This window comes from Miniopterus schreibersii (genome assembly GCF_964146895.1).
Source record: "Miniopterus schreibersii genome assembly, chromosome: 9".
NCBI lineage: Eukaryota > Metazoa > Chordata > Mammalia > Chiroptera > Miniopteridae > Miniopterus > Miniopterus schreibersii.
In genome coordinates this window covers 8,472,117-8,498,203 of record NC_138118.1, presented here as the reverse complement: position 1 = coordinate 8,498,203, position 26,087 = coordinate 8,472,117, and the positions used below count along the sequence as shown (strand labels likewise).

Sequence of the window (26,087 nt, the reverse complement as noted above, 5' to 3'; positions counted from 1 at the left end):
TCCTTTACCAGCAACACATTTTTCCTAATGATCTGATGCTCAACCTTCTCGAGATTGCTTTAGATGAAGGCCTAGGGCATCTGAAAATGACTGATCTTTAGCTTCTCTTTTTGGAGGGAGCAATAAGCTAAATACTTAATGAGAAAAATGAATTTTTGAAAAATTTTCACATTGACATTATTAAGCCTTCATCTCCATGTGAAATCCTAAAAGGCTGCTACACTGCATAGTTACTTCTGGCAGTGGTACACCGAGCGGCAGTTATCCATGAACTCTTTGGGGAGTAGTCTTGTCACTACAGAAAGCATCTCTTGAAAAAAGCAGAAAGAATCTTCCCCTTTGAAGATGTCCCATGCTGTCTCCTTTCCTACACTACCACAGTGGTCTCTCTCTGCCCAACAAGCCGTCCGTAGCCAACCCTGAGCTGTCTTTGTTGATTCCCATCTTTGGAACCACCTTAGTTTATGCCCTGGTTCCATGGGTTGTTGCTAAATCATTTTAATTCCATGACTTATTTTACCTCTATCTAGTGCCTGGAGAGTAAGCAGACTCTGTGGAGCAGTACCATCCCAAGTCTTCTTTGAGAAAAACCTAAAATTCTCTTTCAAGCACCTTAAGTCATCTTAATGATTCCTTGAGGATGAACATTATCACTCTTATCCATAAACTATTTCACTTTTTCTTTCACTTCAAGCACTAATTTTTATTTTAATTCAGCACCTTCTTAGAGATTCTTCAGGTTTTTTAGGTAGTGTGCTCTGGGCATAGATTTGACATAAAATAAATTTTATGAGTAATGGCAGTTTTAATTTAAAATGCATATAACATGTGCATTAATTATAAGTTGCAACTTAAATGATAAATTAACTGTAAGTATGAAGTGTTAATGGATTAAGAAATGCTTTTCCATGTTTTAACTGCCTTTTTATCCAAACTTACAAATGAGAAAACTAAGAAAGAAGGGTCACACAGCTGGTATAAAAATGGCAGAGCTTGGACAAAAATCCGGGTCTTCTGCTCCCTTACATGCTAAACCATGACTGTCCACTGCCAACATTAAATTATTAACTTCTGAAGTGTTTTTTAAATTTTAAAACATTAAAAAAAATTATTTCCACTTCTACATAGCATAGTATATCACAGAACGAATGAAGTTAATGCTTTTTTAAATAAAAGGGCCCTCTTTTGCTTAAGTTTGCTTAGAAGTAAAAATAATACTGCTTATTTCCTGGAGAAGATACCTTCAAGGGCAGAGACCACACTTCAACTTTATATTTCCCCACAGTACTAAGTAGTGCTGGGCACATAGTAGGTGTTTGATAAATACCTGCTGATCGCATAAGAATAAATACAGTAGAGTTCATTAAAAAGGCAATAATCGGGATTATTAAAAAACAGAACAGTATTCAAGCTAAGTATTTAAGTAGTAATAAAGATGGGCTTATTTTCTCTCTGAGTTTATAAGTTGATTTCAGTCAGAATTTTCAGTTTTGTATGCTTTAAAAATTAACTGACGCTTATGAAGTTCCATGTATTTCTAGGATACTAAACTATTATAAATGCCTGCTTTGTACTGCTTACATCTCAATACTGGAGAGCATGATATTACATGGCATTATGAGTTACAGTACAGATACTATGTTAACTGAAGCTACTTATTTGAATCAATACAGGAAAATTATCTACTACTACAATTAAAGTTGCATACGGTAAGTCACAATTCTGTTTTACATATTTGTGTTTGCTTATAACTAACTAAATGCCACCACTGCTGTCTTCCTAAGTTGCAGTATCTGTGCAGTAGTATTGTTTATAAATGAGATGGAGGGAAAGATGAAAGATTGTTTATTACAGCTGAGTCCAGACACTGGCTGCAGGTACCTCAAGGTTCAGTGTTTCCATGAGATAAAGGGGATGCATCAGAGCCAGTAACTTTATAAGACTAGGTAAGTCACTGGATGGTGGCTGAATTTGTACCAATCCAGAAGAAGATACATGGTTTCTGTTTTAGTGGTTATATTTATTATCTTACTGAAAGTTTTTTTTTTAAAACTTAGCCAGTTAAGGGGCTAAAATTGCCAAAAACAAATCCACAGTACCTTCACTTAAAAGTTCCACACACTGTCTACTTAAAATTAGTATTTATCAGCCTAAGTACACGGTTGTGGATACTGGCCACAATTTTAACTCATAAAAATAAATTGTTTTATTTCATTTTTTATAGCTAAGGGGGGAAAATCAGGTAATTAAAAAACCACTTAGAGCTCTGAAAAATGTAAGAAAACAAAAAACGGGAACCCAGATCATGATGTAACTAAAAAAAAAAAAATTATAGCTCTTATTTCTTAAACCAAAAAAAACCACGTTCTATAAACACTAGAGTGGTGTCTACAGAAAACCAAAACCTCACAGTAATATACTGTGTGGGGAAGGTGGCAGAATCAGTCAAACTCAAGTTTCTTCATTTTGAGGTCCAATCCAATGACTGACTGTGCCCATCCCTTAACTAGTTTTGGCACAGTGTAGAGAGTTTAAGTAGGCCACCTATGGGCATTTAGTATTTCCATAAAATCCTTCCTGACACCAGATAAGATCCAGACTTTGATCCAGTCACTTGGACCAAAAAGGTTAATTCATAAGTTATTTCATATTTACTCCATGAAACACTGGAATAAAGAGTAAGAAATATCTCCCTTTGAAAGTACACACTTGAATGCAACCATGAAAGATGACGGTATAGATTTTTCTCTTAGCACTACACATGATGCTTAATATAGAAGGAAAAGTTCTGTTACCTTGCTGAATAAAAAAAGAATATCCATAATATGGCCATATTTCTTCTCCATAAAAATAAATTTGATCTTATTTGCCTATAGTTTCTTTGTAGGAACTTGTAAAATGCTCTCCTGTCAGAACTGGAAACATGTCCACCCCCACCCCCTGAAATCACTTATTTTTAAGCTGGGGGGGCGGGAAGGAGGAGAAAAGTATTAGCTATAATTAGCAAGGGGCATTTAGTAAAAGTTGTGCATAAAAGAGATACATGATTACTTAAAGCTCAATCAGATACTTAACCTCAGTATGCACTGGCTAAGTTAGGAGAGATGGAAGAAACTGCAAGGAGCACCCATTTTACTCCAAATCCATGTCTTAAATAATTCTTTAGAAGGTTAAGAAATAAAAAACTAAACACACACGCACACACACACACACACACCCCACAAAAGATCTACTCCAACATGCTTGCTTCTACACAGGTACTATAGTACAGCCCTATTATATTACGGCTTATTATGCAGAGTTGAACAGATTAAGTCAAATCTCATTTTCCAACAAATTAGGTACACAGAATAAAAGCATCGTAAAATATAACCTTTGTGGCAGGTGTCAGCCCTGCCTTCCAACACCAGCATATAAAGAAGGCCCTCTGTAGTTACAAATGCATTTGAAAAACTAGAAATGACAATTTAACCAAACTTATAATACTTTTCCCACAAATAGGGAAAAGATATTAAAGCTGTTCTCTTTGGGACCCAGGTCATCAGCAAAAATGAAAATGCAAGAAGCCATTTGTATATTTAGGAAAAAAATCGCAACATCAAACGAAATGAGAAATGTGGGGTCTTTTATGGAGGTCTGACACACTGGCGATGAAGGTGTTTCCCTGCGAAGAGAAGAGTCTTGTTGTGTCGTCACAAATGTCGGGAGTGCGGAGGGGAAGGTGGGATATAAGGTCATCAACCTGGATAACAGTATGCACCTTGGATGTTAGCAAAAGCGAAGCTAATAGCTTATAAAAAACACGAAATATATAAAATAAAATGATTTTCATATACATCTTAATTTAAAATAATTAATGCATCAAATCCCTGTTTAAGACTTTAACCTGAATATCAAATTTAAGAGTCCAGACTAGATACTGTTGCCGTGGCTCTTCCCACATGTAACACACGCACTATCAAAAATAATTTAAAACCTTCACATTCTTAAATCTAAATTAGTGAGATATTTCTCCAGAAATCTTCCAAATAAATAGCTTTAAAAAAGAAAGAATTTAAAAGCTGTTAACTTTAAAAAAAATCTGTTAAATAAATTATCAATAATTCTTTACCCTACCACTGAAAATAAATCAAGAAACTACCAACAACAAATGAAATTCAAGCCCTGACAAGAGACCCGTTTCAGTTCGAGGCCTCCTTTTAAGGTTCTGCCCTCCTCCTCCCCCACCAGGTCCAAAGGTTATTGCTGAGTGGGTGTGGCACAGTGAGAATGCAGCATCAGGTCCCTTTTGTTCCGGTGGCGTCCCCACGGCGGGAGCAGCCCCGCCGACACTGGTGTCCGAGGGAAGAGCGGCCGCGCACTGTCACACGAAGAAGCGTGCGTGGCCGTTCCTGTTCAGCTTCAGGATCTTCCCAAGACGTTGTTTGGCCGTCGCCATTCCTTTTTTCGGACGTTTACCTATAAAACACCAACAACATCGTAAGTAATGGTGACAATCACACTGGCACCCCGGACCTGGAAGGCAGGGCGCTCGGGTAGGCAGTCCTTGGGGTGCTCGGAGGGCGGAGCCCCACTCCCGGGATTCCAGTTTACAGCCTGCATCTCACGGAGGGATGAAGGCCGGCCCTCGAGCCTTGTGTGGCCAGCGCGCAGTCGATCCCCACCCGTCTCTGCAGCAAACTGCTTCAGCAACAAAAAGGACTCGGGCGCTGCTTCTCACCTTCATACGGGGTCACACTGTCCCTTCCTGCAATGCTGTCTATCGCCCCACTTCCCCAACTCAGCAGGACTAACCCCTTACCATCCTCCTCGGATCTACCTCCCTGGAGAGCCCCCGGAGAGCCACCGCTGGTCCTCGGGTGGCTCAGCGTCCTGCTGTTCCCACAGAGCCTGAACACCCGCTAGGGCTGCGGCGTCCATAGTGCACCAGGCCGTGGGCACCTGAGTGCGGATATCACCTCTATCGGAACTGCCACTCTCACCGTCACGCACAGTCAGAAACATACTTAGCCTACAAACGTGTAAAAGTTACCTTTTGTTGCCTGGTTGCTGATAGGTGGTGGGTTTGATGCAGGTCTCTTGGTGGGGTGGAGGGGCACCGAAAAGGAAGTTTCGCCAGCGGGCCTTTCTGGGCTTCCACTGCCATTACTTATCTGGCATGGCCCAGAAACCAAGCTTGAACTCTGCGAGTACTTTCCATTTGGAGGGCTTGAGCCACTGCTGTCCACAGAATTCCTACTTTGTACCTTTTGCCTGATTTCTGATGAACCTTCCTTTTTGATGCATTTATGGCCTCTACTTAGATCCTGAAGAACAAAAAAAATAAGGCTGAACTATTAGGGTTCCTTTAAGGTAAGTGAAGTAAGTATCCAACTTCTCTATGCATTAGCAAGCCAAGAGAGAGGAAAAATAGACCGCTGCACTTTGGTTTTCTTAACATGTAATAGCCACAGAAGACTACCCACCCTTCATCATGGCCGACTCATTCCGAAACCTAAAAGCTCTGAGGATTCAAGTCTCGAAGATGCATGGTAACTTAAGTCAATAAGCCAGCATTATATTGGGGGGGGGGGGGAGGAGACTAAAGGAGGGAGGAGAGAGGGAACATAATCTCAACAAGCCATCCTGAACTCAGCGAGCATGTGCCGTGAGAGGAGGCGAGGATGGGAGATGCAGGCCTGCTGCCTCCTCAGCATGGCACAGCTCCCATAGATCGCTCACGGTGTAACGTACTATCTTTTTTAGAACTTAACTTCTGTAAGGTTCATCTCTACCGTATTTAAGTTGGTTACTAAAAAAAATCCTTAGATCCTGAGCCTCAAGTCTGGTTTTTCTGTAACATTTTTTCCTTCAGCTTCTTAATATTATTGAGTGAACTGTCAGGAAAAAAACAAACAAATAATGCTACTGATTGGTGGGTCTTGAAAAATCAATGGAGAGGGTTATGACCAGAGTTAAATAGAGAAAGTAAAAGACAAACTTGAAAAGGAAGGGCATACTGCAGATGTGATGTTTCACAAAACTACTTTTAATTATGTGTGTGTGTTATATAAAATATATCTCTGATTCTTTTTTTTAACCTTACTTGCTGTATGTGTCTGAGTCTGTAATGGTTAAATAAGTTTTAAAAACAGCATTTTCCCTGGCTGGTGTGGCTCAGTTGATTGGGCATCGTCCTGTACACCAAAAGGTTGCTGGTTCCATTCCTAGTCAGGGCACATGCCTGGGCTCAGTCCCCTGTAGGGGGCGTGCAGGAGGCAGCTAAATTGATGTTATGCTCTCACATCAATGTTTCTCTCTCTCTCCCCCCCCTTCCTCTCTCTCTAAAAAACAACCAAAAAAATTTTTTTAAATAAACAGCATTAAACATGGACTTGCTTTAAATTATCTTACAAATATGCTTGAGCATAGAGACAACTGTTATGATTTGACATGCCTCTATGATATGTCTCTCAATTATAAGCAAAAGAAATTGTCTCTAAGGTGATCATGCTAATCATCTACCCTCTACTTCTTTATTTTCAAAGACAACTATAAAAACAGCAGTTAGATTTAAATAACAGCTTACATAACACTGAACCCTATGGTGAAGCTGTAAACTTCGTGACCAGCTGCAGTGAGGCTCTATAAAATCATACACTAAGTGAATTATAATAGTTAAGGAATTTCTTTCTTGACCTTTGAATTTGGAGCATATTTGTCTATTAAAAGAACTTGTACAGACAAAACTCTGCCTTAAAAAAACTTGGCTTGTTATCTTACTGTAAAAGTGATAGGTGAGTATTCAGAAAATGTAAATAAGCCAAACAAAGGACACAAAAAAACCCCGTAATTCCTTTACTCAGAGTATGCTTGGGGTCAAGAAGGTTTAGGAACCCCACTCTGCCACGTGAGAATTTAGATTCTTTCTTTCGCTGTCATTTTCCAAGGTTTGCAGCAAAAGGTCATATTGCTTTCCTTCCTTGGTACTACTGGTAAAAGTTTTATTTTTTAAAAGCAGCTATATGGGGTTCATTTTGTTTGGTATGAGCATTAATATGCTGGGATCCTGCAGCGTAAAGTGTCCTCTCTTAGAGCAGGGGTCCCTAATTTGGAGTCAGTGAGTGGTCTGGGGTAGGGATGAGGCACACATCATGAGAAGATGTAAGCAAAAGTCAGTATTTATGATGATCATTTTTCTGGAAAGAGAATCTATAACTTTCATCAAATTCTCAAAGAAATTAAGCATCTAAAAATGTTCAAGAAACAATGTCAGAGATTAAAAAGAGATCCTCTGGTACTTTTCTTTCCCTTCATGTTGGCAGCCAGCATTTTGTAACCACTTCTTGAATAAACGATTCTTTTCCAGATCATGGTATATCCATGAGCTTTGCCTTAGTCATTATATCAGAATATCTAAAAGTGGAGAGTTGTTCAAATGTGCATTTAATTGTAATTTTTTACCTTCCCAGATCTAGTGGTTGATAACTAGTTGCAGTTTTAAAAAAAAAAGGAAAGAAAAAAAGCCCTGGCCAGTTTGGCTCAGTGGTAGAGCATCGGCTCTCAGACTGAAGGGTCCCGGGTTCGATTCCAGCCAAGGCACATACCTGGGTTGCAGGCTCGATCCCTGGCCCTGGTCGGGGAGCATGCAGGAGGCAACCAACCGATGTGCCTCTCCCATTGATGTCTCTCTCTCTCTCTCCCTCCCACTCTCTCTGAAAAGCAATGGGAAAAATATCCTCAGGTGAGGATTACAGAAAGAAAGCAAACCAGAGTTAATGACAATTCTAAATCTCCTTTTAACGCTTCAAACCTTGAATATACCTGAAGATTAATTCTGGACGTCGTATCAAACTGTTTAACCCAGGAGGAACTCCTCAAGTCCTGATCTTCAGTCTTGACATGGTACCCTAAAGAGAAGTCTTCATCAAGTTATCTTCACACAGACTTCATCTCAAAGAACAAAATTAGCCAAATGCTTAAAACTGAAAGCAAATTTGTGTTGGTATTTTATTAAAAACTGAATATGTTAATTCTTTAAATACTTATTCATATATGTTCATCACATTTCTTTCCCTCTCAAAAACAAAACAGTCGCCAGCTCACTCACTATCTTACATGCTAGATGTAAAACCAAATGCAACACATACTCTCTAAAAATGATATACTTTCCCATATAGAATAAAGGCATGTTTGTCTGAATTTTACAGTATTTGCACAGAAGCTTTCTTTTCACGGGACCAAACAGATTACAGGGAGACAGAACGGTATAGTGGAAGGACAGACAAACCTAGATTTGCCTGAGTTCTCTCATTACCAATGTATCTTTAGGCAAGTTATTTAATCTCTCTAAACCTCAGTTTTCTCTTAGGTAATAAGCAAAGGGGTCAGACAGTCCTGGGTTCAAATTCCAACACCAGTGAATACTAATTATATAAGTATGGGGAAGTTAAATTAACTTCACCAAGTCTATTTCCTTTACCTGTAAAGTTATATTACCTGCAACAAAATGCTGTTTCAAGGATTAAGTGAAATGATGTCAAACTCCTGGTACATAGTTGACATTTAACTGCGTGAGAATGAACACAACTGCTATAGTAGGCATTTGGTTTCAACATAATACCAGCTTCTCCCCAGTCCTCCTCATACGTTTAGGGAAACAAAATTTCCCTTAAAGGCACAGGGAAGAAAGCACTGCGGCATCCCTGATACTGCCACAGAGTCTCCTCTCTCTCCTAACACTTCCTCTTCAAGCAGGAAAAAGAATATCCTCAATCAGAAAGCTCAAAACCTGTTTTCCCTCCCACAAAAGAAAAAAAGGGTGAATGTTCAAGTTTAACAGACCATTTAAAGGCCCTGGCAGGTGTGGCTCAGTGCTCAGTGGTTAGAGCACACCAAAGGACTGCGGGTTCGATTCCCAGTCAAGGGCATGTACCTGGGTTTCAGGTTCAATCCCCAGCCCCGGTTAGGGTGCGTGCTGGAGGCAACCAACTGATGTGTCTCTCGCATCAATGTTTCTCTCTCTCTCCTCCCTCCCCCGCCCACTCCCTTCCACTCTCTCTAAAAATCAATGGAAAAAATATCCTCGGGTGAGGGTTAACAAAAAATAATTAAAAAAGAAAAAAATAAAGCATCAAACATTCCTTCCACTCTGATCAACTTATGAAAGGGAAATGATACTACTGTTCAATAGCAGTGATAAAATTATGCTGGTGAACATGACTATCAATCCCAGTTGATTTACGTTTTGGGTTCTTATGCCTGCACCTTACATAATTTGTCAATATTTTTTGGCCAATATGGTAAGTACCATTTCCAACTAAAAATGTGCAACAAACAGTTTCTTATTCATAATCTAACCTCAACTAGGATTACAGAGCTATTAAACTGGGGTCATGGGTTACTTTTCCAGACACCGATAATCCGTGCTCCTTACCACATTCCACTGGTTTGTCACAGCGGTACAGCGGCCTAGCCTCGTGGTCACTGCTGTGGCAGCTGCTGGGGTCCTGGAGAGAGCTGCCTTCACGGCTGCAGCCTGTGCTCTGCACCTGCCTTTGTAAACACGTGGAATAGTGCAACCCTGCCATGGACAGCATGCCCTGAATGGCTTCTTCCTCTGTGCTCGTCGAGGTAGGACATTCCCTGAAAAGCAGACACCAAAGACAAGAGCCGTTTAGTCTCATGGCATTTGGTAAAATTTTAAACTAAAACGATGTTTTCATATCCTTTATATCACAATGTCATAAGACTTGTACTGTCAGCAAACCTACCTTTTAACTGGAATTTCACTTCTAGATGTCTTCTGGCTCTTCTGAAGGAAGTTCCTCATCACATTAGATTCCTCCTTAAAATTTGATGTTATTTTTTGTTTCTTTTCATCACCTGAACTTTCAGACTCTTCAGTGGTAAAATTATTTTTCTGAGATAATAATTAAATGAAAGCAAAGGTATATAAGAAATCTGACCAAGTCTGTACAAACAAAAAATACTTTATCTGTCTAGGGAAAGTTAGAATCTTAATTATCATGAAATTTTTTCATATGAAAAAAGTAAAAATCTCTAGCAACTATAGTAACATAATTCTGTAGTAAGAAACACACAGTACAGGTTTTCTTTAAAGTAAGATGAAATATAACCTATGAGAAATATGAGAAACATAAGAACAGTATCTCTCTCCACCCTTTTGAAAATCAGACAAAGCTACACTTATCCGATGTAAACAGTCACATGGTGTGTGTGAGTGTGTGCGCGCGCATGTGGAGGAAGTGGGTGTTCATTTTTACGTCGAATAGCCCACAGGCCACAGGCTTCAGGCGTACCAGTGCAATGCAATCAGGTCCAGAGTCTTCTGAATCAGAAATATCAGAATATTCTGATGCTCGATTCCTGAGTTCTGATTTCACACTTGTAAAAAACCCTGAGAAGGGGAAGGAGACAAAGAGAAGGGCATGAGCAGGGTGCTATCTGAGGCCCGTCCAGCTTCTGCTGTCTCCATCACTCCTGCTCTATCCTCTTGTCTGCTTTCACCTCTTCATTCTTTCTTCCCCCAGCCCCAGGGACTTTCTCCCCAACTGGCCAAGATGCAGACTGAAGTGTATTCTAAAAACATTTCTGGAACTTGTTGAACATAATTATAAACTCCTTATTTGCAAATTTTAAAAATATTTCTTTCCAGAAAAAACCTCCAACACTAACATGAGGTACAAGAAACTGAAACTTTTCAATTTCCCTTTTGCATTATTTCTCTCAACAAATAACAAAAAGGTAACTTTCCTAAGCCTAAAAATCACTCAGGTAGACAGTGAACTCAACAAGCTTCTACACCGGGCCTCAGCACTGTCCTTTCCTTCCACGGGGCACTACCACAGAGCAACCACCTGATCAGTTCCACTGATTAGCTGCCTCCCCCAGCATGTGAACAAATGCAGAGCTACCAACTACAGCAATACCACATTTACCTGAAATAGCAGGAATTAAGGTATTCAACATGGATTAAATAATGTTAACTATCTGGAACATTTACTTGTCAGATACCAAAATATCTAACTACTTCTCAAAATTGAAGATCTCTAGGAGGAAGAGGTGTTGCTATTTGTCACACTGATGATAACCAGTTAATAACCAAGTAGAGGCCCTCTTGTCAACAGGTAACCAAGAAGAAAACATGGATTACCAATAGCTTCAGGTCAGCCAATTATACATGTCTCCTAATTCTGAAAACCATATACATGGTAGCTACAAGTATTTGTGAAATCACATTAAACTTGGACCCATATAGAGGCCCGTAAAATGTATGAGCTTTCATGTGACTCTTGTAAACACTGTCGCCAGACGGGCGTGTCACTGACTTGCACACGTCTCCATCGTCAGTGCCGTCCCTGGGCGCTACACCTCTCAGGGCACTCACGTTCGGTATTTCCCTAACGGGTAAGCTACTCGGTAATACTTCAGACTTCTCAAGAGTATCGGAAACGCAAACATTTCCAACCCTAGTGCAAACGTAAGAACTGTAAAGTTAGCAGGCACTCCACATACTATCACATTAGTAATAGAGAGAGCTCTGCGATGCCAGCAAAGCAAACATACTGCTCAGCGGTCTCTGAGGCGCCTCGCTGTCCGCTGCCTCTGCTCCTGAGCCTGCTTCCATCTTCGCTTTTGCCTTTTTTGTCCTTCTGGTCTCCTCTTCACTTTCGCTGTCTACTGTATACAGACTCTGATCTGCGAAGGGCTGTCTCTCGTCCCTGTGTACGGGAAAAGAGTCAGAAAGCAGCGCAACTGTGGGCACAGCCCCTCCGCCCCTTACTCCACCGAGTGGGAACTGCGTGCCCTCCCTCCGGGCGGCTGTGCAGCAGCACGGACTGGGGGCTCCTGAACAAGGGCATCCCCTGAGGCCAATCGGGGGCACTTTGATCCGGTTACGTACTTAATTATCCTGCCATTTGTCAGCAGTAACCGCAGATCGTTATCTTTCGCTCTCCATTCAGGTACCGTAGAAGATGGCTGGAGATGTTTGTTGAATTTACCATTCAGTTTAGAGCTCAAGATGTCCTTAAAGTACAAAAACAGAACTTTAATCTCCGCCCTCAACTACACCTGCTTCACTAAAGGAATACAGTGTACCACCCCCCCACCCCCACTTAGCCCTGCATCCCAAACTGCACTGGGCAGCCACCCACGCCGGGGACACGCGGCGTGCGCCAGCAACACTAAATGGTTCCTCGAGCCAAAGCAGGAGTGTGGTTCGTCTCTCTGTAGGCCATTCACAATAACACATTCTTAAAGTGGCATATAAAATGTGCATACAGCAAACTCAGACATTTCGCTCCTGCAGAGAGCAGGAGGGCTGGAGAGGCGCTCCCCGTGTACTGTGATTTGCTCTCCCTGGCTCCTTCCTGCCCAGGTGCTAGCTGCTGTCCTTCCCAGTTCCACCGCCTTTCACCAAAGCCCTAGGCTTCCCAGGGCACTGGCAGCAGCTCAAAGGTCACCACCCTGCTGTCACCAGTAACAAAGGCCACCATGTGGTGTAAAGGCACACAGGAGCTGGCTTTTAATACATATAGAATACTTCCTTTCCTGGTAACTTTTTCCTAATAATAAACAGAGTCTTTCACAATGTGCTAGATCTCCTCTCACATGGCTATGGGGTCAGGAGGTTTAGAACAACAAAATCTGAAAACAGTATAAATACAATTACATACCATTTAAAATATTTGAGAAAGTTAAAATTTCTATATAACTTTTAAAAATATTTTACTTCAGGGATACCTCTATTTTGTTCATTTTAAATTGTTGCGTATCCTCTACTTAAGGTGTAAAATTATGGACGATACAGATCTCACTGCAAACTCATGACCATGCTCACAAGGCCCTGCACTGATTGGATTACTGTGTGCCCCTCCCTGCCACTGTCCATCAGGCCAGCATTTCTCAGACTTTAATGGGTTTATTCTAACCGTCACCTATGCTGATGCTGTTGGGTCAGGGATAGGCTTTCTGCACTTGCTCTTTCCTCTGCCAGCAATACTTCGCCTCAACTCTGTGTATCCATCTGACTTCTTCCCATTACTTAAGTGTCTGTTCAGATGTCACCACCTGAGAGCTCTCTAACCACCCTAGCTAAGGTAGTGGGCCACCCCAGCCCCTTTATTGTATTGCTCTATTGTTCTGGCTTCCTTCATAATTATCTGAAATTACGTTATTTTAACATACGTCTCTGTCTCCCATCCTTCCAACCTGAGCCAGGATGGAAGCTACACGAGGGCAGGAACTTAAGTTTCCTCACTCTGGTATCTGCTCTAGAGCCTGTAAGAGCAAGGCCTTGGTAAACCTGAATCAGCATGTCAGCAAATGAACGAGATCTAGCCATCCTACACCACGCCAACGCGCAGAAAGCTGAAGCACCGGCCCCGCCCGGGGCATGAGCACCCCCTGACCCTACAATGCTAACGGGAGGTCAGACAACAAGAATGGCCGGCTGTTCTCCTTTTAGTGTCCTGTTAAAGAGCTTTAAGGAACAACCAAGTCTCCCTTTGCAATCCTGGAACATAGTACTTGCCTCTTCCCATGGACACATCTCTAATCTCCTGAGGACCTCCCGCGTGTGGAGCTCTAGGATGTCCAGGTTAGAAGGAGTTCGGATGCTATGATCTCGGAGTTTCCTCATCTTTCGTCGGGAAAGGTACGGGGAAGTTGCTTCATGCGAGGACCGTGAAGCTGGACACACAGTAGGGATTCCCTGAGATTTCACTGGCTTGCCGCTCTCCTCCTTCAAGAACACAAATCAAAGGAGTTTCACAACAAGGCTACATTCATACCTGAATAAGCATCTGCCATAAAAGTATTTTAGAAAGCAAAAGTCATTCCATTCAATTATGTACACAAAAAGACCACATCATAAGATAAACAGCTTGCTGAGACCTTTATCTCCTTTTCTCCCCCACATAATATACTGTGAACATATTGCCTTGATTTTCAATATCATTTTAAAGGCTGTGTAGTATTCCATCCAGTGTATATCTACAGCATGATTTACTGACCTAAAAGTTACTGGGAGTTAGTTAGGCAGCTTCCAGTTCTTTCCTATGATGTACATTCTTTCACACAGGTTGTTGCATAAATCAATACTGCTTTTTAAAGCAAAGTCACACATCTGTGTAGTTTTGAAAAATTAAAATTCTATAAGCATAGCATGAAAATCTACTCTTCCTTTCAGTTCAAGCCAGACACTAATAGAACCATCTTCTTGAATAATTACTTTAATTAAAACCTCTTTTCTTTAATACCTAAAATAGCTCCTAATTGATGAATTAAACAACTAATCTCAGATTTTGTGGGCTTTTATCAAAGGGCATTTGCCTAACCAACTTGTTCTAATATTTCCAATTGAGTGGCTCTCCTGGCCCCACCTACCAATACCTTCCCTCTTTCCGACCCAGCTTCCCCTAGCGCTGCTCACTCTCCTTCACCTTTCCTCTCATTTTCTAATTACTAAACATGCACTCACCTCTGCACAGCTGAAATGAACTTGATCTGAAAGGTTTTTAAGTCTGTATTTTTTATTTTTGGAGTAACCTGAAGTAACCTGGTAACTGCTTCCTTATGACTTCATTATGACACAACCCTCTAACTTTCTCTCTAGGACTTTAGGAACCTGGGAACCCAAGACTGTTTCTAAGACTAAGCTCATTCCATTTTTTTAAGTGCATAAGAGCTTTCAGATGTTTGTAGTGTGGTGGTAGAGCCACTTGCTTCTCAAAGCAGATAATAACCAAGAATTTAGACGACAGTTTCTACTCTTACCTCTATTGCTCGAATTACTTTAGAAAGTTCTTTAATAAGATGTCCAGGTCTAACATTGTCTGGAATTTCAAAGGCATGTTCGGATACAAGCTGTATTTGGAATATCAAAGACAAAACAACCAATGTTACTTACATTTTAATATGTAAAAAACTAATTTATTAAACCAATTTTGGGGTTCTCCAGATCTTATAGGCACAGCTAAATGCTAATAAGCCAGGTCTCAGAGTTCACGTAGTGGTACCTTCTATGAAGATCCTGATTTATAAAATCCTCTTAGATTGAATTAAAGATGGACTTTATATTGAGTACCCTTGTACTCTAGACCTCAAAGCCTACTCTACTTATAACTACTACTATAATCAGTAAAGTAACTAATTAATACTAACATTTAATTCATAATATATAAGGATTTGTAAGAGCCAACACAGGCCCTGAAATAATCTGAGTCTACTGGCGCAAAAAATGTGCTACGTAATCATAAGAGAAGGGCATGCCAATTCCAAATGGAAATCGGGGATGACCTCTTGGAGGAGGTGGGATTCAAATGCAAACAACTAGACCGCATCTTAGGGAAAATGGAAAGCTCCTACTTGAACCCCAACCTCCTTTCTTTCATTTTTACCTAAGTCTAGCAGAGGGAAAGAGCATGGGCTTTGCAGTCACAGAGATCTGGATTTAAGTCGTAGCTCCACCAGTTCTCTCCGGCAAGTTATTTAAACTCCTTGAACCTCAGCTTCCCCACGCGTAAACGGGGCTGACAGCAGCACCCAGACCTCACACAGCTGCTGAGGACTGAATTAGTTTATGGCTATAAAGACTCAGCACAGTGGTCAGCACACTCTGAGAGCTCAGTTATTCATTACTATTCTTCATCTGCATGTTCATTTCTTAGTCAACACCCTCGCTACACGATTCACAGCGGTGCCTCGGTTTTCGAACGTCTCCGTGAAAGAACATTTCGGGTTACAAACGCCGTAAACCCGGAGTAAATACTTCGAGTTTCGAACACGCCTCGGAAGTCGAACATGCCCCACGGCTTCCACTGAGGGCTTCCAGCTGTCGGCTGTGGATCCCTTGGTTTCCGAACATTTCAGAACTTGGACAGTCTTCCGGAACGGATCCCATTTGAAAACTGAGGTGCCACCGTACTTTCTTTTCAAGCTTAAAGAAGTACTGAGGTACTTGATTCTCATAGAAACATAAACCAGTACATTTGTGTCTACCGTATCATAGACGCAGGCTGTATTTAAAGCATGATTCCTAGGCCCTCTACTGCGGCCACTTGTGCCTCACAGCCCGAGGACTCTGCTCTCCCAATCTTACCATACAGAAAATAACAATGATTTCACCAAAGAAAACCACTTACTTCTTTTTTCATCCACACTTTTAAAGCAGTATGCAGAGCTTTCACGCCCTGCACCAGGTAAGTCTGAGGCTGGAAACCATCTTCTCGCAGCTCTGTGGGGATAGAGGAGGCAGGAAAAAGAGTTCAGTGTTCTGAAGATCAAGGGACTAACTTTAGATTTTCAGTAACCATCAAATATCAAGCTGCGTGTGACTTCCAAATTAAGAATACTGTACTACTAAATGCTCAAGTTAAAAGAAAGCTCACAAACATAATGCTGAGTAAGAGACGGGTCACAAAACAATGTCATATGACATCTAAAATGTACAAAATTAAACTATTTTAGTTTGTGACACAGGTGACAAAGCAGAAGAAAAGGGTTATCACGAAAGTCAGGATAGTGGTTCTCTCTTGAAGGGAAGGAGGAGGTACACCGGGGAAAGCAAGGGGCATGAGTATGGTCCTGGCAAGGCTGTCCTGCTCGCCTTGTAATTCTTTACACTGCACGAGAGAGTATGTGTATGCAGTGTGTGATCCATACACTTGACTATGGGCATGAAATGCTTCACTACTGTAAAGGTAAATACAAACCCACACCCACAAGTGTCTCTTCTGGGTTTTTTAACCAAATCGATTATCTAAAACTCATATAAAATGCATTAGATGTGGTCTACAACTCAGGCAGGTTGAAGCAAAAGTGAAAGATTTCACTTCTTCCCTGTAGCTAATTTACTTACATAAACCCCAAATTTGTTCACTGTTTTATTATTACTGACACAATTCAGTTAAGAGTTTCATACAGCCCACCCTCATAACCCATCATATAAGCCTGTAACAGTCTGAGAGCTGCCAAATGACAGGCCACATGGAAAGTTAAAAGGTCAGGGATGAAAGGCCAATATAACACGAGGTAACAGGACGAATGCCCAGGATGTGGCACTGGGAGAAGGGTCCCTTGGCTCTATCTTCAGTGGACTGGACTGACACACTAGTATTGCCAGGTATCCTGTACTGATCTGGCAGATGAAATGAAAACACTTTAAAGTCTGACCTGCAAATATCCTTTTCACAGTAACTTTTTTTTTTAACTTTAATGTATAGGGTTATGTTTTCGATCAGACTTCAACAGTTCTGAACTCTCAATGGCCTAAAACAAAGACTAAATCATTCAAAGACTAAGCAATCTGCTGCTTGTGACTGCAAGAACAGCAAGATTTTTGTCTTTCAGATAGACTCTTCATTTGTTCTAAAAAGCTGCTTGATGAGCCCCTCGTAGACATTAGGGAAAAGCATCACCCCAGGGAGCAGTGTGCGCATGTGTACACTATCAAGATAGGACAAGACGGTAAAAGTGCTCTGACTTTACTGAGTACTGAATTGCCAATCTCTAATCTGGAGGGTTCAGTTACTGGGTTTTATTTCCAGAAAACAAAAACATCTATAAATGTTTTTATAAGTATTTAAAAGTGTTCCTACTTGTCTAGGCTTCTACTTGGATAGGAGACTATGAACTTTAAAGTCTGGAATTTTACTGGAAACTATAGATGGCAACTCTATGATCCATTGTGACACCCCTGCAGCCACGAAAAACACCTGAAAACATGGAATAGCCAGGGACCCAGGATAAGGAGGTGTTTCTGGAGTAGAGACTGGTCTTGGGCAGAGAGCACCTGTTCCTCCTGACCCACGGCTGCTCCCGCCATCAGACGCCTGCGCCACCGGCAGGACAGCGCGCTGACCCGCACCAGGTGTGGGATGGGTTATTCCGCTTTCCTCCCAAAGAGAACAAGCCCTTCTTCTTTTGAGCAAAGAAACCAAAAGAAGTTTTATCGTTTAATTCTCTACATACTACCCTGGGAAGCAAGTTATTGGTTGTTTCTTTTCATTTCACCTTTTCTTCTTGTGTAACTTTTAAATGGAAAAAGGAACAAATCTTTAGGATAGACTTTATTGTTTAATCTGCTTCTTCTGGGAGTAAATTATAACAGTAGCACTATTTGCAAATGGATTGGACAAGTTAGACAACACAAAACCAGATGAATGGTATTCTCAAGGACACAAATGCATGAAAAGCAAAAAAAAAAAAAATGAGTAAAAGGAAAAATGATATTCAGTTTCCAACCTGATAGCTCAAAGGTTATTAAACCAAAAGACACCAAATCTGAAATTCCACATAAAAAAGGTAGCTTTCAAGTTCAAATGAAAGGATAACAAACACCCCCACCCCACCCCAAAAAAAGACAAACATTTTTCCTCAGAGCCTGACAGTTGGTTTGTGCTAACAGGTGCCTTGTACTGGCCAACCTAATGGGCATAACAGCAATGGCACAGGCACTACCTGTTTCTCTCAGGACACGAAAATTATGCCCTTGTGTTTTAAAAGCAAATATTTGGGAACACATGTTACATAACAGTCTCTTGGCTTAAACTGCATTTTGCAAGTGAGGCACTTTTACATGCCTAACAGTGTTTGCAGGCAGGCCACTGAGTCCCAGGTGAAATGAACGTTTTCAACATTACCTGTTCTGATGCAACTCCTCATACATTTGCTTTTTAAGGTTATGGACGTGAGACTCTAATTTGCTCAAAAGGTTCTTGGCAGGGGTAATCATACATTTAAAAAAACAAAATAGGGACACCATACTGAAAAAGGGTCTATCAGTGGCTTTTAGTGAACTTACAAACATCATGCATCATATCACACAATAAGATGGACAAATTATTAATTACCTTTTAGGGTTTCCAGCAAGTTTTTGGCTACAAACCAACATATGGCTTCAAAGAAAGGGAATTTGAAAAGATCTGGTGTTTTTAGCCTTTTCTCCATCTCATAACACCTGAATAAATATAATTTGAAGAAATTTAATATTAATATTAGCATTTCAAAGCTAAATAAAGGCAATCAACTTAAGGAAAATAAAATAAGCAGGCCTGACATGTAAGACCAATCAAGTACTGCATTTTACTTAATACAACATTTGGATACTACTGAATTGTGATCTTATCCAGGTCTGACCTTAACAAATTTGACAGTATACTGAAGAACTGCACTGCCCTTCAAAAAGATCACACCTTGGGATTTTTATCCCAGTCTTAACAGAAGGAATTTCACAAGGGTTGTGCTAAAATAAATAAGACAATATGTTTACAAGTCAACTCCATGTGCTGGACACTGCAACAACCACTCAGGTTTTCTTTAGTTTCTACTAAGCACTCAAGCTCAAGACCACACTTGGCGCTGGTCAAGGGGAGGAGACAGGAACCACAGCTGCCACAGTGCTTGTCTTCTGAGGGAGTCCTTGCAGCAGTCCACACAGCCAGGAGCCCCTTTTCCTCCGGGGACAGCCCAGGTATAAAGTAACAAGATTCACACCTGGTAGTAGTGTGGAGCTGTCCTGGCTTACAGCTTCATGCCTGGTAAAGAAGAGCCAGTGCTTCCTGTAATAACTCCACAGGCACATAGCATCCAGGGCTCCCCAGAGGCAAGGCAAGCCAAGCTACAGGAGTCACCACGCTCAGGGAAGCCCAAACACACAGCTTCCTACTGGGTACTCTAGTGATCCCAGTCCTGATGTTTGTCAACCAGCAGTCAGTGCACCATAAGAAGTGCTGCTTAGTAATATTCTCCTCTCATCAGGCTACCAGGGGCACAGAGTTAGCAAAAGGTCAAATTCTCACACAGAAAGGGAAGGAGCTGTTAACCCTTCCCCCACAGTCAAATCAGAGGAGGTGCTCTGACAGCCATCCAGACTCAGGGTGCTTCCCCAGCACCATAGTCACACCTGAGTCCGACTGGACTTAGTTCATTTCCCTCATTGTTAAAACAGCCAGAAGAGAGTCCTTACATTTTTACAGAACTTTGAAATTTGGGGAGATATTTTGTCTTAAATTGAACATATTATTATTTTAATTTTAGATTTGAAATGAATCAAGGTGTTCTCCTGACAAAATTTTAAGATAATGCTTTTGTTCAAAGTTCCTATTCTTAATAATTTCTCAGGGCCTATCTCCATGAGATCTCAATTAAAATATGTGTTGAATTTAGTTTTTTGAAACTGGAATAATTTCCTACTTAACAAAGGACAAAAGATCCTTTAGATACTGTAACACCAACCTGAGCTGCATGCCAATATTAAGGTTGTGCAGGAAGTTCCCCCCGAAAGCCATACAATCCTGAGAAGTGAGCACAGCATGAATCCACCCTGAAAGGGTTAAAAGTTTATAAATCCGTGATTTCTCAATACTTAAAGCAAACAAATGCAATATCTACCTGTGAAATAAGAAACTTAAAATATCAACATCAGTTTACTTCATACTCCAGCACTAGAAAAGTTAATGTCTATAAAATCTACAGATTCGTTCATTCAAATACAGATGTGCCCCAAAAATGTATACACGCTTTAACAGCTGATAGCTCAATTTTGAAAATAAAATGTAGTTTAATAACACTGCTTTTATAATTATTCAAAGTGTGTGTATACATTTTGGGGGGACACCCTATATTTATTGAAGGCCTATATTATATGCCAGGCTCATGCTGATTTTGACGAAACAAATACACTGATCCAATTAGACAAAATCATGGTACAAAATAGGTGAAGGTTTTTGTGGTTGTTGCTGTTCTAGTATTTTTTTTAAAAATCCAACTTTATTTTAAAGATTTTACTCCAAGACAAGTCAAATTTGGTTAGAATAAGGCAAGCACATTTCCTTTCCATGAACACCGAGACTGGCTGAGCACTTCAGTCCCCAGTATCTGAAATGAGTGCCCTCGAGAGTAAGCACAGAAGGCTCAGTGGCATGCGACCGGATACCTGCCTCTATGGAGGAAAAGGTAGATCACCCACATTTCATTATGGAGGGCTTAGGTCCCATAAATATAAATGTTGGCAATCAAAATGATTTCTTATTTTCCCATAAAAATATTTTCAAAATGAGAAACATGTCTAAGAGATGACGCTGAGCTTTTAAAAGAAATGTCCACAGACTAAACATAGACTTCATGTAAGTATAAATAAACATATACAAATACATTTGCATACAAAAATTAGCTGTTAAAGTAGGTTCCATTTTCTTTGTATTTTTCATCTTTTGATCCCTCACTGTGCTGTGACACAAGATCACAAAACTCCTCAAAGACTGACTTTCAAGCAGTGCCCATTTGTGTGCTCAAGAGGCACAAAGCCTGGAGCTTGACCCTGAAATCACATATTAGAAGTCTGTCAGCTACAAATCCTATGGATCAGTGGTTCTCAAAGAGACATACTGCCTACAGAGGGTGTTGGGAAAGTCTGGGGGCTTCTTTTGATTGTCACAAAGCTCAGGAGGCACTACTGTCATTTCATGAGTGGGAGCCAGGGGTGCAAAATGCAGGCCAGTTGCACACAGTAAGAAAGTGCACTACATTACTCAGGACTTAGGAATTTCTGCTGGGCATTCATTTAGTACAAAGTCTGCCATGAACTGTCCAAGCCTAAAAACTATAACTCCATTATATACGTAAACAAAGTAATTTTTGCATGGTTTTGGCATAATTTCCCAGGAATACAACTACTCTGTAAATTGAAGGAAACTGTACTTTGTTTGGAAGTTTATCAGTTGCCAACTACCTTGGAAAAAACTGCAATGCCTATAGCAGTGGTTCTCCATGTCTCAGACCAGCAGCATCAGCATCAGTCAGGAACTTGTTAGAAGGCAAATTCCCAGGCCTCATCCCAGACCGACTGAATCGTGTGCTGGGGATGAGGCCCAGCAATCTGCGCTTTAATAAGCCCTCCAGGTGACTGATGCTCAATGAACTTTAAGAACCATTCATATACAACATCGCTATAGAAACTGAGTTTCCAATCGTACACCTGTACTGGTTTTGCTGACCTATGCATGGAACTATTTTGTTTAGTCTTTAAGGCTGCTGCGCCTAAGCAAGCACATTTTGAAAAAGTAATTCATTATAAATTACTTTTTAATATCTTCTTTATATTCTAGTTAGGCCATTACATCAATTTTTTTAAATAATTGGTGTAGGAGGTTATAGCATCAATGAATTTGAATTCAAGATTTTGAAGAGGACATAACCAAATGTTTGTTATAAAAGGGAGCACTGGGAAGAAAATTTAAGGGAGGAGCTTAGCCCATTCACAATGAAAATAATGATATTTATCTAGATTCATAAATTCTGGTAGTTCTAGGCACTTATTCATTTAATCAATACATATTTATTTATTATTACATACACTGAAAGCAAAACAACAAGGCAGGGCTTGTGGTAACAAATCCCTGTGAACTCTGCAGCCTTTACGGTCACTCAAATCAGACTAACACAATTCTAAATCCTGGCCTGGAGAGCCCTGCATTCCATTTGTCTCAAAATGACACGTTTGATACATATACTTGAGCTACAACTAACGCTGGTACTCAGTTCCTTCCTCGGGTCCCTCAAAACATGCTCTTAACTGTCCCAGGACAATAGCCCAGAGTCTTACTGCTGGCTCAGCCCATCATAGCAACACAGAGCTGGCCAGTTAAAGCTGAAGGGAACTTTATCAAAATTTAAAATTCTGTGCAGAGGACATTATCAAAAATGTAAAAAGACAACCCACACAATGGGAGAAAATATTTGCAAATTATACGTCTGATAAGGGTCTAATATACAGAATATACAAAGAGTGCTTACAACTCAACAATTAAAAGATAAATAACCCAACTTAAAAATGGGCAAAGGATTTCGATAGACATTTCTCCAAAGAGATATTCAAGTGGCCAATAAGCACGAGAAAAACGCTTAGCACCATTACTTGTTAAGGAAGTGCAGACCAAACAGTGAGAGGTCACCACTACACACCCACTAAAGTGGCAAAAACAAAAAAGCTAATCACAGTACTGGTGAGGATATGGAGAAATGGAACACACTGTACCTTGCTGGGGGGAGTGTAAAATGGTGCAGCCATTTGGAAGACGGTTTGGCAGTTCCTCAAAAAGCTAAATGTCGTTCAACCATATGGCCCAGCAATTCCAGACTAGGTATATAACCAAGGGAAACGAAATACCTCACACAAAAGCTTTTACACACATGTTCAAAGCAGCACAAGGCATAACAGCCAAAAGGTGGAGACAACCCAAATGCCCTTCAACTAATGAAGGGACAAATGAAATGTGGCTTATCTGCACAATGGAAGGTCAGCCAGCCATTAAATGTAATAAAGTACATGCTTCAAGGATGAGCCTAGTAAACACTATGCTAATTAAAGAAGCTAGATACAAAGGCCACATATTCTACATATACGTATGAAATGTCTAAGCCAGGCAAATCCACAGAATCGAAACGTAAGTTCATCAGTGGCTGTCAGGGGCTCAAAGGAGGGGGAATGGAGATGTGGCCGCTGACTGACGGGGCTCCTTTCTGAGGTGATGAAATTAGAATTAGATGGCAGTAAGGCTGCACCACCTTGTTAATCTATGAAAAACCACTGACTTGATCACTTCTCGGACTCTTGGCTGAGATCAAATGTAAAGACCACTAACGTGTACACCTTAAAAGGGTGAGTATTACAGTATGTGAACTTTATCTAAACAAAATCAAAATGAAGGAAAATGACACAAAACACCATAAGAAAACAAGTCCCAACTATAAGGGAAGCCCTCTAAAGGGCAAAAAGTGAAAATCCAGGATCTCAGGCTGTGCAAAGCTACTTTCCAAACATGTTCAAGCCAGAGTTTCTCATCAAAAGCTGACTCCCTGTGACCGAGTATCAACAATGGGGAGTGGGGGGGTGGGGAGTGGGATTAAAACCTTACCTGTAGGAACAAATAAGGTATGTCCCTGCTTTACCACACATTTATAGCATTTATCCACCTTATCTCCAAAGAACACCTCACTCTGGGTCACAGATGAACTCCAAGATTCATAGAGTGCCAAATTTTCATCAGTTGGCTTTATCAAATAAAAAATCTTCTCACCCTAAATGGAAGTAATCACACTGTTATTGACAAGAAAAAGCCATTCTTAAGATGGCTTACATTGACGCAATTTCCCAATACAATGACCTACATTAAATAAGATAATTATCAGATTTTTTAGGCATAAAAAGACATATTTCACATACCTGACCATTAGAGACTGCCCTTAAGCATCTTCACAGGAGCTAAAGCTCCCCTCCAAAATATGACAAGGAGTCAAAAAACTAGCATTGGAGAAACAGTCACGAGAGAGGAGAGTAAAAGTATCACAAACGTCCTACTGACCTCATTTTCAAGGTACAGAGGTAAATAACATGTTAACAGACCCCAGAGAATCAGTTCTGCAAACTTTGTCCTTTCTCCTAATATCTATAATATAATGATTATTCTTAAAGACCTACAAATCAGCTTCCTTTAATGAACTAACCCTTTGCTTGTCATGGAGAAAAGAAAACAGAGTTCAAGGACATAGAGTCACATACTACAGGACAGAGCATTGCTGATGCGCAACAAGGTTAACAACAATACTTAAAAGTTTAAAACTCATTGTATTTCTAAATATTCTCTGAGCATGCAAGCATTTAATATAGATGAAGATTTGGTTCTAGGTCAACACTGTCCAACAGGCTGTCTTATGATGATGGAAATGTTTTATATCCAGTACAATAGTCATAAGCCACGTATGGCTAATGAGCATTTGAGGAACTAAATTTTAATGCAAATGAGGAACTGAATTTTAAATTATATTTCATTTTAATTATTTAAAATTTAGCCACATGTGGCTAGTGGCTACTGTATTGAATAGCACAGTTCTAGATAAAGAAGGTGCATATAAGCTGCCAAGAAGAATTAGTATTTTATAGCTCTTCCTGACTTATTCAACTAGCTGTCCTAGCCTAACTTTAAGGTCAGAAGCAATTATTATTACTGTAATTTCGCTCCTTCTTAGGAATTGATACAGGGATTAAGTGATAACTGACTAGGGGGAAGAGACAAAAGGCTACAAGAGACCAACTTATAAGATCGTGGTAAAAAATCTCAAAAATCTAAATATAAATTAAGAACTCACAGCTCCTCTTTTACCTGGGATTAAAAAATCACAATGCTTAAAGGTAAAGTGGTAGGTCCATCTTAAAAAGTACAAATATTTTCCTCTTTACCAATGTCATTTACAGCAAATGAATGCACCCCTGGAGAAACAGGACTATGTGTTTTTATCAGTAAGAAAACAAGGAAATACCCCAATCTTACCCAGAGGACATGGTACCAAACTGAAGTTCCACCAAAGTCAATGTGGAAATCTGTGTAGCTGTCTTGAACTCCCATTAAGCAGTATTTCTGAACAAAGGGCTTGGGAAAAACTGAGTCATCTGGCCAATAATTTTCCACCCAGGAAAGTTTTCGGGCTATGTCAGGGACCTCCACCAATTCAGACATCCTTTAAAAAAACAAACACAGACACACCCACCCACATCATGCAAATTAAAACTTCTTAAAATGGCAGTTCCCATCTCAACCCAAACCAAGAGAGTAACTGGAACTCAAGGTTAACAACAATACTTAAAATTTAAAACTCATTGTATTTCTAAATATTGTCTGAGCGTGCCAAAGCAAAATTTACAACCTTGCAACCACTAGACCACTTAAGAAGTAGCAATTATGCTTCTTACTAAAATAAATTGATCATTTAACTACATTTAGCTAACACTCAGAAGGCTAACCCAAAATGTCCAGAACTACTCACTTTGTATCTGAAAATTCAAGGCTGATCACATTTAACACTTTTGGTCTGTTAGGATTCATGAAGTACTTAACATAATTGTGAAGTGTCATTTTGCTGTCTGCCTGCCTTGCCACATCAATGACATCTATCACTTTGTCACCACCTGCAGAGAAAAATTATAGTCTTATTATTGGGCTTAAAAATTACATCAATAGACGCCCTAACCAAAAATATAGAGCCTAGACAAAGAGTCCTCCTACAGCCTTAATTTTTAAGTCCAA

General features: G+C 40.3%; 1 protein-coding gene across 1 annotated transcript in view; it reads right to left on the bottom strand.

The window, feature by feature from the left end:
* Positions 1 to 4,279: 4,279 nt before the first annotated feature.
* Positions 4,280 to 26,087, bottom strand: part of KDM7A (lysine demethylase 7A) — a 63,702-nt gene continuing 41,894 nt past the window's right edge. The window contains exons 5-20 of the mRNA XM_081146528.1: positions 25,828 to 25,969; positions 25,335 to 25,521; positions 23,922 to 24,084; positions 20,242 to 20,329; positions 18,858 to 18,964; positions 16,149 to 16,240; positions 14,782 to 14,871; positions 13,538 to 13,747; positions 11,906 to 12,030; positions 11,569 to 11,723; positions 10,302 to 10,399; positions 9,753 to 9,901; positions 9,416 to 9,624; positions 7,804 to 7,889; positions 5,033 to 5,306; positions 4,280 to 4,458 (exon numbers count right to left, since the gene is read on the bottom strand). Coding sequence (XP_081002654.1) covers positions 4,364 to 4,458; positions 5,033 to 5,306; positions 7,804 to 7,889; positions 9,416 to 9,624; positions 9,753 to 9,901; positions 10,302 to 10,399; positions 11,569 to 11,723; positions 11,906 to 12,030; positions 13,538 to 13,747; positions 14,782 to 14,871; positions 16,149 to 16,240; positions 18,858 to 18,964; positions 20,242 to 20,329; positions 23,922 to 24,084; positions 25,335 to 25,521; positions 25,828 to 25,969 — 2,270 coding nt within the window. The 3' untranslated portion in view covers positions 4,280 to 4,363. The remainder of the gene's footprint in view (positions 4,459 to 5,032; positions 5,307 to 7,803; positions 7,890 to 9,415; positions 9,625 to 9,752; positions 9,902 to 10,301; positions 10,400 to 11,568; positions 11,724 to 11,905; positions 12,031 to 13,537; positions 13,748 to 14,781; positions 14,872 to 16,148; positions 16,241 to 18,857; positions 18,965 to 20,241; positions 20,330 to 23,921; positions 24,085 to 25,334; positions 25,522 to 25,827; positions 25,970 to 26,087) is intronic.